General features: G+C 41.7%; 1 protein-coding gene across 7 annotated transcripts in view; it reads left to right on the forward strand.

The window, feature by feature from the left end:
* Positions 1–13,335, forward strand: part of CDON (cell adhesion associated, oncogene regulated) — a 109,706-nt gene that overhangs the window by 77,636 nt on the left and 18,735 nt on the right. For all 7 annotated transcript variants that reach the window (XM_053595430.1, XM_053595433.1, XM_053595432.1 and 4 more), the window contains 3 exons: positions 5,319–5,441; positions 9,000–9,221; positions 11,417–11,697. In XM_053595430.1, coding sequence (XP_053451405.1) covers positions 5,319–5,441; positions 9,000–9,221; positions 11,417–11,697 — 626 coding nt within the window. The remainder of the gene's footprint in view (positions 1–5,318; positions 5,442–8,999; positions 9,222–11,416; positions 11,698–13,335) is intronic.

Below are 13,335 nucleotides of genomic sequence, written 5' to 3' on the forward strand. Positions count from 1 at the left end.
CATGTGTATTCTAAATTTCCTTTCTATTATTCCTAACATTTCTTTATTGATGGAATCCTGTACAGTAGCTACCCCATGGTACCTTAGAGGGGTTGTTCTGGACTGGTTCTTCATGTTGCCTATAGTTTTCTGCTGATTTTTCCTCATGAGTGATTTCTTTTATCTGTTTCCTTGCCCTATTTTCCTTTCACTTCCTCTTGCTCTTTAAGTTCCCATGCCTGTGGACTAAGGTTTCGATGAGTCCTTTTGGTATAGGACCAGAAGGATGAGAAGGTTGAAGAGCAAGAAGGGATGAAAGAAAGGAGGAAAGAACGAAAAGAAAATAGAGAAAGGAGAGGGGGTGGGTAAAAGGAAAAGAACAGAGGCACAGAAAGAGGGAGACAGAGAAATATAAGTAGGGTACTTTGACACAACCTTAAAAAAAACCCAACCTCTGGGGGTGCCTGGTTGGGTGGTTCTCTTGAGGTCAGCAACTCTTTGCTAACCTGATCAGACACAGTACCCCACCTCCACCAAGTAGAGAGGAAAGACAAAAATGCTATAAATCAAACCAAAACAAACGAACAGAAAACTTTACGGGATGAAATTGGGTGAAAAACCAAATAATAGGGGTAGAAACACTAGCAAAAATGAAGTTCTAGTTATTGAAAAAGGCAGCAATGGGAAATTGTATTTAAACTAGAAAAATTGAGAAAGAAAAAAAAAATCTGTATAGAAAAGGTTGAAATTAAAAAACAAAACAACAACAACATCAAAATAAACAAGAAACAAACAAAAAGAAAAAAACAACCAAAAACAAAGCAGTATGTATATGTTGTTGAATATTGTCTGTGCAACAGGTGGTCTTCTGGGGTATGAGATGTTAATCACAATGCTGATACAACTGGAGGCCTCCGCTGATTTCTCAACCCCCACAGGGTAGACACTCTAAATCTCTCTTCAGCCCTCTTAAAAGGCACTTTAAACTTCTAAACTTGCTAAGTAGAAGCTTTCCTAGGAAAGTGCTTGTCACTGGAATCACTGCTGAAGTGGCTATCCACTTACCCAGTGTGCCAAAACCGGTCTCACTCTGTCCCTAAGGGTTAGGGCTGTAAGGTGGCTCAGTCCCCGCCTTTAGGCTGCTCAGTCACTAGGTTACTAGCTCCCACCCAATTCTTGCTCTGCAACCCTGAGGGTGGACCTTGCTTGGGCAGTTCTCTCCCAATGGCTCCCTGCGGCCCACAGCCAAACACTATTAGCTCTGTCCAGCTCAGTGGCTCAGTCTGAGGCCCAAGACAACGCTCAAAGTTCTCCACACTCCTGCTCAAGCTCTCCCCAAGGCAGTTCAACTGAGTGCCAAGTCCAAAAACACCAAAACAGTTCACAGGTAAGGCCTTTCCGGTTTGTAGTCTGGCTACTACCGTAGCCAGACTGTCGGCGGGATTAGGCCGATTGAATGCACACGACCACTTGCCAGTTTTCCACTGTTTTTGTCCTCCTCTTGGGGTCCAGAAGTCTCTCGCTGACTCCCTGTATCCTCAAAGGGAAGATTATAGGCAGATCCCACCAGCCAGAGATGCCTGGAGTCTTATCTCCCCAGACTCACGGTGCTCAGATTCAAGGAAGCTGTTACTTGGCTGCCATCTTGCTCTCTCCTCAGAATGGTATAAGTTCTATTGCTGTTGAATTTGTGCTAAAGAAAGCCAGTTTTTCTAGTTTTATGCATATAATACCTTACTTTTTGGTTGTAGAAACAGTTAGAAAAGTTAACTGGGAGAGATCTGATTTGTCAGAATCAATTACAACCTCTAACTACATTAAAAAAATGTGTCACTCAGTTTCATTAAAGTCTGCACTAGAAAGATCATACCTTAAGTATGTTATCCACTTTTAGAGATGTTAAGAAATTGGAATGCATGTAGAGAAATAAGAAAACAAAATTGCTTTTCTACTGCATTGAAAACAGAACCTAGAACTTTGCACACTCCTAGAAGGTCCCACAGGACCAGGCTGGCCCTGCCTGCACCCTCAGCTGCATGCTCTGAACCCCTTTCTGGCATTTCAGTTTCCTTGTGCACACCAGGAGTTCCTTTTGCCTCCAGGACCTTGGCACAGGCTAGTTCCTGTTGCCTACTGTGCTCTGCTCCCAGCCCTTTATCTTAGAGTCCCACTTCCCTCTGTTCTGTGCTTAAATACCACTTCCTCAGCTGAGGCTTCCCTGATAACTTTTTCTTATTTGCGTGAGGTACCCTTGCAGCAATTTCGAGCCATACCCTTTATCTTCATTTCATAAAAGTCATCAGAGTTTAAGTACACAGGGTATGTGTGTGTACGCTTGAGATTATTTGCTTAAAGTCTGTCTCCTCTATTAAGTGTTAACTTCCTTGTGGGCACAGGACTTTTCCCACTGCTCTAGCTCTAGCCCCTACAATGGGAGGTGTTTAGTACTGAATTAATGGATCAATGGAGCCCAAGAAGAATAATAAAGTCTCTGGTGGCATTAAGGCTTGGTAAATAGAAGACCAACAGAAGGAACATAATAGCTGTCTTCAAATATTTTAGAACTATGACATGGAAGAGGGGCTGAGTTGGTTGAGGAAGGGGAAAGTATAAAGAACTTTCTAATGTAGCGTTTATAACATAGATTCCCTCACAAAGTTATAGACTCCCTAATTTTGAAAATGATCAGTAGAAGCTGGGTGACTATTTCTCAGTAATATCTTGGAAGGGATACTTGCTTTCGGAGGAAGGCTTCTTCCAAGGTCTTTTTTCACCTCAAGATTCTGATTTTTGGCTTGGTGCCTGTAGCTCCAGCGGCTAGGGTGCCGGCCACATACATTGGAGCTAGCAGGTTGGAATCTAGCCCAGGCCCGCCAAACAATGATGACAACTATAACCAAAAAATAGCCAGGCGTTGTGGTGGGCACCTGTAGTCCCAGCTACTTGGGAGGCTGAGGCAAGAGAATCGCTTAAGCCCAAGAGTTGGAGGTTGCTGTGAGCTGTGACACCACAGCACTCTACCCAGGGCCACAGCTTGGGATTCTGTCTCAAAAAAAAAAAAAAGATTCTGATTTTTTTAAATACTCAACATTCTAACAAACCATCTCAAAAAATTGCCCTCAGCCAAGTTATTTTCCATATGGTACCAAATACTGCATATAGTTTTTATTACAATAAATTTCTTTAAATATGATACTAGGTATATCACACTTCTTTAAATACTATAGCAGCCCTTTTAATATTTATCCAATGGAATGACTTTTGTAATGGAATGAAAAATCTGTGATCTTTGTTTTAATACTCAGCACATTGTAGGTTTTAAGTAGATACTTTTTGAAGGAAGGAATGATTATCTCTCTTAAGCTATAGCTTTTTGTGGCAGACTATTTTGTGCTCTTAGATGTTTCTGTGGAAGCTGTCCTGAGAGAGAGAAGAGCCTGAAAGGGGTGTGAGTGGGCTTGGGGCGGCACCAGCAGTGTTCTCTCTCCATCCTGGTGCTGGCACCGTAGTGCTCAGCTTGTGAGTGTTCATTGTGCTATATGGTTAAGGGGCTTTTCTGTATGCATATTTTACATCAATAAAATAGCAATGAAAAAAAAGAAATGGAAAGACATTAGTGACTGTTCTGCATTTGGTTTTGTCTGGGTCTTCATTTTAGTTCAGCTGGTTCAGAGTAGTGGGGGGGACGTCACATTTTCATTGTTAAAATTTTTTGACACGGCTCAGCACCTATAGTTCAAGTGGCTAAGGAGCCAGCCACATATGCCAGAGCTGGCGGGTTCAAATCCAGCCCCGGCCTGCCAAACAACAATGACAACTCCAACCAAAAATAGCCGGGTGTTGTGGTGGGCGCCTGTAGTCCCAGCTACTTGGGAGGCTGAGGCAAGAGAATCGCTTAAGCCCAAGAGTTGGAGGTTGCTGTGAACTGTGATGCGGCATTCTACCCAGGGCTACAGCTTGAGGCTCTGTCTTAAAAACAAAACAAAACAAACAAACAAACAAAAAACTTTTTGACAGAGGTTAAATATCTTTTATAAAATAGTTCTGAACAAGACAGATGAAAATACAATATGCGTCTGTCTCTGCCTCTCTTCACCTCCCTTTACCCTTCCTAATTCTGCTCTCTGGAGACACTCACTGGTAAACACGTTCTCTAGTCTTCAAACTCTGACAAACTTCAGTAGGTCTGTCTATTCCAGTTTTAGCCAGTTTTTAAAACAAGATATCTCAGGGGTCCTCTTTACATTTATATACGGGGTATAGAATTCCTCACTTCTTCAGGCTTTCAGATATGCATGGTCCTAAAACAAGGAGATTTTCTTCCTCATGAAATGCAGCTTTGTGTGAGTGTGACATTTTGTATTGGTGTCTGTGCTGAATTAAAGAAGAACCTGGTGACATTGGTCCTATTAGCCAAGAAGATTTAACTTGTGTGTGTGGTTGTTTTGTGTTTTCTCTGTTTTTAATTTGTTCTTACATCAGTTGGTGGTATGCTTGAGTTTCTAAGAAACAGTGGAAATAGTCTGAAGAGCTATTTCCTAAGAGGGATTAGGATACTTAAAGAGTTAATTACATCTGGCAAAAGTGTCCCCATTTATGAAAGTTTGTCATGGGTCCATGTAAGTAAAAAATGAGAGTAATTTATACTGGAGTTCAGGATTGTTTCTAAAGGAACTAGTGGCTGAGTACCAGGTGTGACAGAATCATTCTGCACGTGTGAGAGACAGGTGCTTTGCAGACCCTGACTCAGAGGAAAGGTAGCAGTGGGAGTGGCTCCGAGGGTTTGCCCAGGTAGATCTTGCTTTTTGATGGTGCTCAGCAGTTCGTTCCGTCATTTCCTTATATGTTGGGTCATACTGTGGCCATTACAATAGAACTGGGAGTTTTACTGAGGCCTTTCTTACAACTTGCTCTGGGTAATGTATTGTTTGTTGATCTCGTATACCGTATTGTTTTCAGTGGGTGGACAGAGAGGACTGATGTGGTGAGTTGAAATAGAGATCAAAGGACTTGAGGTTTTTCTTTTACCTATGTGTAAGATTAACATAGTTTATGAAAAACTCACCATTAATCATTTTTAATGAAACAAGTATTACCACCAACACACAGGGATAGCTGTAATTCAGTGTCTTTTTACCTTTTCTCATGTCAGGTAGCAATAGTGCTGTTTACCTCTGGCACTCACTAGGACACTACACTAAGTACGTTCTTAACTGTGCAGACTGTACTAGATGGTGGTGGGTTCTGTCCAACCTCACTCTGAGTATATAATTAATTATGTTGACATTATCATTTAAGTTGTACCAAGGGTAAAGCTTTCTTTCATCTTTCTTTGCTAGGTTCAAAGCAGTGGCACCTGATTGGCCACCTGCAGCCAGAGACGTCCTATGACATTAAAATGCAGTGCTTCAATGAAGGGGGGGAGAGTGAGTTCAGCAACGTGATGATCTGCGAGACTAAAGGTAGGAGATGCTGAGAAGTTGTGCTTTACCCCCGACAGTGCTAGAATTCCCCACTCTGGATTACCACTTCTGATTCTTGACATATTTACCTAAGGAATTTCTGCTTTGGGCCATTTTCCAGGTGCATAATTACACTTTCCTAGCAGAAGCAGGATATGTTGGCTAGAGCATGTGTTTAAAAGGTAGTTTACATGAGCATTCTGTCCGTTAATAGTTGGTTGTCTCTTAGGAAATCACTTCCCTTCTCTTTTTCTTTGAGAAGAAAATGAAAATATTTTCTGAGTACTTTGTGAGGTTGCTGTGAGAGTTAGAATACCAACAGAAGTTCTAGAATATTAGGAAAGGCACTAGTGTGATTAGATGGTTTCTTGAATGACAGAAATATGCTATAATACTTGTTTAATTAAGTGTAGTAGCTAAGCCTAGAACAAGCAGTTGCCGATTCTAAATTGGTATTCTTAACTCTACCTAGGCACATAGGTGAATTTTTAAATGTTGCCATCTTTAAAAACAGAAGACACCACATGTGCATGATAGAAGCCCTCCTGTCCACTGTCTCAGTTAAGTCTTTGCAACAGCCTCAGGGATAATATCAACTGCAAGAATCACCGAAGTCCCCCAGAAGTGGGCTTCAACAGTGAGGAAATGGATTGTCCCCAAAATGAGGAGTCCAGAAGTAGGCACCTGTCTCCAGGACTGCTCAGTTCAGAGGTTTATGGTTTTCTGTTTGCCCTCTGCCTTCTTCTGGCATCCAGCTTCTCCCTCTCTCCAGCATCATGCACTGCTCACCATAGCTCTGGCTTCACAGCTACATGTGTGATGTCCACAGTGTCTGTTTTTTAAGAACAGGAAGTATTTCCCTTAGATCCTTCAGTACATCTCCCCACAGGTCTCATTGACTAGAATTCGGCCACAAGCCACTCCTAAACCATTCACTGACTTATCTCAGGGTTATGTGGGGGTCAGGTGGACACCTCAACAAGATTGGGGCTCTGCCAGCATGAGAAGGAACCTTTGAGTACACTGGGCAACCACCAGAGTCTGGCACAGGTGATTTTGTCATTGTTATTTAAAAATGAGAAAACAGAGGCCAGAAAGATTGAATTATAAAGCCAAGGCTTAATTCCATCTTTCAAATTCAAAATCATGTGTGTTTCTGCTGCAGTACTCACGTCTTAGATCTGCATTTAAACATACATGCACACGTATGCACAGAACTTTACACTTAGATTGAATTTCATTTGGTTAGCATATACTTGAGTGCCTTTTTGTACCAGACACTGTTACATGTTAATGAGATACTTGGAGTAAAATTGAATCAGAATGAAATATATCATCTCTGTTCCCAAAGCATTTAAGAATCCGGGTAATGGGTGGGGCCACATGTACGGTGCATCTTAGAATGGGTACAGGCGAAACTTACTAAATGCAGAATACAAATGCCTACATACAGTAACCAAGAAAATGCCATGAAGGCTACATTGAACAGTTTGATGAGAATATTTCAGATTGTATATGAAACCCGCACATTGTACCCCTTGATTGCACTAATGTACAGAGCTATGATTTAACAATAAAAAAAAGAAGTAAAATTAAAAAAATAAAAAATAATAATAAAATAAAATCAGCTAACCAAGCACCTATTATTCTCTAAACAAAAAAAAAAAAAAAAAGAATCCAGCCAGATAAAGCATGAAACATGGACAACAATGTTACAACTGTTCTTATAGTAGTACAGACTGGCCCCAAAGTTTGTGTGCAATTTAGAACAGCAGGCAATGCACAATTGCGCACAGACTTTATGGCTTACCCTCTGTAATAGTTTACCTGTGTTTAGAAAAGTATACCTGTTCAGATTAGGGAAACATAAAAAACTTCTTTATTGTGTTAACTGTGCATAGTGAATGATTTTCTAAAATGTATCACACAATTCCCTGACAGTTTAAATGGAAGATATGATATATAATTTAACAGTTAAAAAATCCTTACTTTAGGTTCTTGTTGTGAATAACAATTGCTTTATTTTTAGCAATTCAGTAAGGTTTTCAGGAATGATGGAGGTATTGAAGGCTGGTCATCTTCCCTTTTCAGCAAAAATCGGAGACTGCTATGACTTTCTTTGAAGTTCTTTGGTTTCTCTTTATGTTTCTCATCCTTCTTTTTCTCGTTTTAGGCTCTATCCTCTCCTCATGCTGATCTGATAGTCCTATCTCACCCTGCAGTGACAGCCACTGACTCAGCTTTGGCCTTAGTGAGAGGCTGGAAACCAGATCATGAAGCTAGGTAGCAGTACAGATAAATTAAGAATGAAGAGTGACTAAGCCTGAAGGACTTCCCCTAGAGTAATCACAATCTTTAGTATATGCTATGGAGCATCCATTGTGCCTCAGAAACTGTTTCCTTTTGGGTTATCGGGGACCTCAGAATTGTATAATCTAACTTACCACGAGAAGGAGAAATGCCTTTTGAAATCTCTGCCAGATGTTCACCCCACTCTCGCTAATGGAGAACTTCTCCTTTAAAAGATGGCAACTTTTTTCCTTGTTCCCAGCCCTGTTCTGTGTAGTTGATGTTGCTAGAAAATTGAGCCACAACTTAAATTAACATCATTTGTTAAGTAAATTTTTAAAAGGTGAGTTCAGTCCCATGGCTTGTTAAGCATGTAATGGGAAAAACAGTGTAATAATTAGTAACAAGGGCGGAGTTGCCCAGGCACCCCCATGTGCCAGGCTCTGCATGCTTTACGGGCTGTGTGCAGTCACTCTTCTTCACAGCAGTGGAACAAGGCTCTTCTTTTTTTCCCTGTTTCCAACATGCAGGAACTGGGGATTGTGGAGGTAAAAGTCACACCACTGGTGGTCAACAGTAGAGCTGAGATGCGCCTGGGGACAGTCTGTTTCCAGGGACCTGCCAAGCTCCTCTTTGCTCCTTTGTGGTTTACAACACTGAGAACATGTGATTTAGGGACATGAGGATGTTATCACTGTTACCCAGAGTGCCAGCCAGTGCATTAGGTGAAAGTACAGTATTTATGTAGACTCTAAAAGTCTTTGTTTTTTGTAAAGCTTAATATTATGTGTGAAGTCATAGGAGTTATAAATAGTTTTCTAATACTCCAAAGCTATGCTTTTTCATTTTGGTAGTGATTCTTTTACGCATGGTAGCAGTATACAACTTGTAATTTTGAGTCTAATTCAACTCAAAGTAGATCAGATGTAAAAGAGTTTTTGTTCTAGCCATAAGTTGAAATACTTTTATTTCAACTGTCTGGGAGTCTTCTATAAGTAAAATTAGGCAGATAATCATAGCTGTTTGGGTTAGACAAAGTACATATGTTTCTCTGCTCTTAGGATTTCTCTAAAATTTGTGGAATAAAACTTTGGCACAACAGATTTTTAAACTTTAGAGCCCTCTTTGTGACTCACTGGTGGTCAGATCATCTCAATAACAAGTGTAAACAGACTGGCTTGCATTCCTAACCAGACCTCCTTCAGAGAGTAAACGGTTCCATAGAGTCAGTTGACTCTGACATCATGTTTTCCTTTATATTTCAACTAGTGAAACGTGTTCCTGGAGCTTCTGAGTATCCTGTCAAAGACTTGAGCACCCCTCCAAACTCGTCAGGAAGTGGCGGGAACGTTGGGCCTGCGACCAGCCCTGCCAGAGGCAGTGACATGCTATACCTGGTCGTGGGCTGTGTGCTTGGTGTCATGGTCCTCATTCTCATGGCTTTCATTGCCATGTGCTTGTGGAGGAATCGCCAGCAGAACACCTTACAGAGTGAGTCATTCATAAGTTTTTCCTTCTCTTTTTAAAAGATAGGTAGAAAAATATTGTCAGAATAAATATTCATTCCTAACACTTTCGTGTATTAGTGTCGTGTTTTAAAACACGTTAGATATTCTTCATTGAGAGGAGATGCCTTTAAAACCATCGTAACTGTCAGCCAGAGTAAGTGTAGCATCAAATTAAATTGCTCAGTAGACATAAACACCAAAGCCCAAACTGAAAAGGTCTGTAAGTAAATAGCTGACTTGGTTCTGGGAAACTGCCTCTGTGGACCACCAAGGATGATGCATACTTAAAGCCCAAGCTCTAGAATTGCAGCAGGGACACCTCCACGCCAGTGCTGATCTCGTCAGCAGGGAAGAAAGGGCCGGTGGAAAGGCAGGCAGTGACGACTTCCAGAGTTACTGTCTGTGCCGGAGCGACATCCTCTCCCCAGGGACGTATGGCAATAGGTGTGCTTGAATGGCCGATGAGGACACAGATAACCTAGAACCCCTTTCCCTTTTCTTTTTCTTCAGTTCTCTTTGCCTCACCTTCCTAACTTTCCTATTTCACCAGCTATTATGAAATAGGATAACCACATCAAATAGGCATTTTAGTCTTTGGTGGGAGGAAGTTTCTTTTGTTTCCTCTTTGGCCCTAGAATAGAAGCAGAGGAGGACCCCAGCAGTGAAGGGCACTTACAGTGAGTGACTGTCCGTCAGTCTCCACCTGTAATCCCTTTTCAGTTAATAGTTCAGGGGGAAAAATGATCTACTTTTACTGAATGGTACCTTCTAAGAGATGGACATGGGTGGTGTCAGGCTGAAAGGGTAGGGCCTTTTTCTGAATGGTTTTAATGTTGTTGCTTTTAATTGTGTGAGTATATGCTGAATCATTAAAAGAAAAGTATTAATCTGGCTGAGCAAAATTAATCTGATTAAAGTCATTTTCCTTTATGACCAGAACAAAATGTTTAAAATGAAAAATTATGGCCAGATGCAGTGGCTCACGCCTGTAATCCCAACACTCTGGGATGCTGATACAGAATTACTTGAGCTCAAGAGTTTGAGACCAGCCTGAGCAAGAGTGAGACCTGTCCCTACTAAAAACAGAATAATTAGCCAGGCATTGTGGATCCTGTAGTCCCAGTTACTCAAGGGGCTGAGCAAGAGGATCACTTCAGCCCAGGAGTGTGGGGTTGCTATGAGCTAGGCTGACTCCATGACACTCTAGCCTGGGCAACAGAGTAAGACCCTGACTCAAAATAAAAAAAGAAAAAGAAAAAAATTATCATGGTAGTGTTCATTCAGTCATTCATTCAAAAGATAGTCATTGATTATCTTCTGTGTGCCGGGCATGGTGCTGCTACATGGCAGAGGCAGCAAGCAGGCCGGGCCTCCGCCCTCTTGGAGGTGATGGTTTGGTGGAGAAGGCAGGTGTTGCAGTGACAGTACACACCTGTGTGGAAGGTGCAGGATCAGGAGCAGCTGTAGCAGGAGGGACGCTAATCTAGTCTTGGTGAACTCTGCTACCTTTGAAGAACGTATCAAAAGTTTGCTGACAAATCCTGTACAGTGCAGACACTGTACTTTCTAAGGGATGTTTTGCTTTTTCTAAATGTATCTGGTAGATGTACCTCTGGAAATAAGAATTTTGAAGTAGTTGTTGAAATGCTTTAATATAAGGAAATAGAATAGCCTATTTCATTTAGTACCCCACCACCTCCACACTGGCTATTCTAAGGAGCTGTATGAATAGTCACTGAATGTCTACACAACTCTGTCCTTTTACTTAAAAGTGTTGTTTATCAGTATTTGAAATCCTACTTAAAGCTAGTCTTCTGTAGTGGTGTTATGAGTGCGCTGTAGTGCATGGGAGTTGAAGCACTTTTTCTTAGTGTTGCCAGCACATTGGTAACTTCAGCTTGTTCAGTTTGTTCATTCTCTTCTGAGTGATTTCTCCCTGACTAATGTCTCTTCCAGTGACAGTCATAGTTAACTCAAAGTTCATAGCTATCTCCAATATGAAGAAAAAACAGTGGTAACTCTATTAAAGCATATCTTACAAGTAGGCTTTAGGTGAACATTTTCTAAATGTTTTATTTAAGTCTATTTATAGTTTCTTAAGGTTTTCATTAGTAAAACTTCCTAAGCAAGAAGATTGTCCAAGTATCTTACCTTTCCCCCCCTATTCTCTTTTAACAGAATACGACCCACCTGGATATCTCTACCAAGGGTCTGATATTAATGGGCAGGTGGTGGAGTACAACGCTCTCTCGGGAGCAAACCGAATAAATGGGAATGCTCATAGATGCTTCCTGGGCAGTGGTGGTCTCAGCAATGGCTGCTCACATCTGCACCGGAAGGTCGCAGGTGGGGTCAATGGCCTTGTGAACGCAAGCTTGAATGGAGGACTTTACTCTGGGCACACCAACTCTGTAACCAGGACACACGTGGATTTTGAACATCCTCACCATCTAGTGAATGTAAGAGACCTTATTATAAATGGAAGCCTTTCTGCCACCCTCAGGGCACCAGTGTAGAAGAGGAAAGTTAGCAAGCTAGGGCGTTTCTGGCTGTCTCTTCTTTTTCTCTTTCTCTTTTGTTTTCTTTTTTTTCTTTCTTCTTCTTCTTATTTTTTGAGACAGAGTTTCACTCTGTCACCCTGGGTAGAGTGCAAGGTGTCATAGCTCACAGCAACCTGAAACTACTGGACTCAAGTGATCTTCCTGCCTCAGCCTCCCAAGTAGCTCGCACTACGGGCGCCCGTCACAATGCCCGGCTATTTTTAGAGACAGGGTCTTGCTCTTGTGTAGGCTGGTCTGGAACTGGTGAGCTCAGACTGTCCACCTGCCTTGACCTCCCAGAGTGCTGGGGTTACAAGTGTGAGCCACCTTGCTAGGCCTCACCTCGCTAGGGTTTTTTTTTATGATAGAAACCTCATTGGTATACCTGACTGGAAATAGTACATATCACAAAGCCCCTTGATGCAGAGCAATCTTTGTAAGGTTTCTTTTGTCAGGTAATAGTTAACATTCATCATTTTAGTTTCTGCTCTTAAATTGTTAACCCTTAAAGTTGGGACAACAGTAAAGAATAGAGTAGAACTCGCACTTGAGGTGAAATAGAAAGTCCATTAGGCATCATAGACCAGACCAGATACTCTCAATTTGATTTATTTGGAGCCGAGTCTGAAAACCCAACTGCTGCGAAGAGTCCAGCAATGTGGACGCAGAGCAGCAGTGGGCTTTGTGGCTACCCGCAGCATGGCGCTGTCCTTGGCCAGCACCCACTGTCCCTGCCACACAGGGATGGGGCTCCATGGTGCCAGGTGTCCTGACTCCTCAAAACATCTCTAAATCTAGATAAAATCTCCAGATTTTTACTGCTAGTACCTAATTCAAATTTTTGAGAGCAGTATGAGGCCATGCAGAACATCTCTGCAGGCTGGCCGATGGTGACTTCTAACCTGCTATGAATTCCTTTTGTTTGTTTTGCTCAAGGTATTTTTCTGCCATGGCCTATAAGTTTTTGGATTTTACAATATTCTTTAGCCACAAGAAATGATAAATCCTTGAAATGACCTTATTTCAGAGTTAATTGGCTGATGCAGTTTAATGTTTGAAGTGGGCACAGAGGGAGCGTGTTTCGGTTCATTCTGGTTAAGGGCTGTCTGCACTAGGAGGCTGGATGCACTTTCTTGTTACTTTTTCAGGGGTCCTCAAACTACGGCCCGCAGGCCACATGAGGCGGTGTGATTGTATTTGTTCCTGTTTTGTTTTTTTACTTCAAAATAAGATATGTGCAGTGTGCATAGGAATTTATTCATAGTTTTTTTTTTTAAACTATAGTCCGGTCCTCCAACAGTCTGAGGGACAGTGAACTGGCCCCCCTGTTTAAAAAGTTTGAGGACCTAGGGCGGTGCCTGTGGCTCAAAGGGATAGGGCGCCAGTCCCATATGCTGGAGGTGGTGGGTTCAAACCCAGCCTCGGCCACAAACCACAAAAAAAAAAAAAAAAGTTTGAGGACCTCTGCAAGTTTTGATCAAACAGGTAATTTGGTTGATCAAAGTAAGCATTCATTTCATTTTTGTCATTGTTCTAATTACAGATAAATTTGCCGTA

The sequence above is a fragment of the Nycticebus coucang genome, chromosome 6 (genome assembly GCF_027406575.1).
Source record: "Nycticebus coucang isolate mNycCou1 chromosome 6, mNycCou1.pri, whole genome shotgun sequence".
NCBI classification, from domain to species: Eukaryota; Metazoa; Chordata; class Mammalia; order Primates; family Lorisidae; genus Nycticebus; species Nycticebus coucang.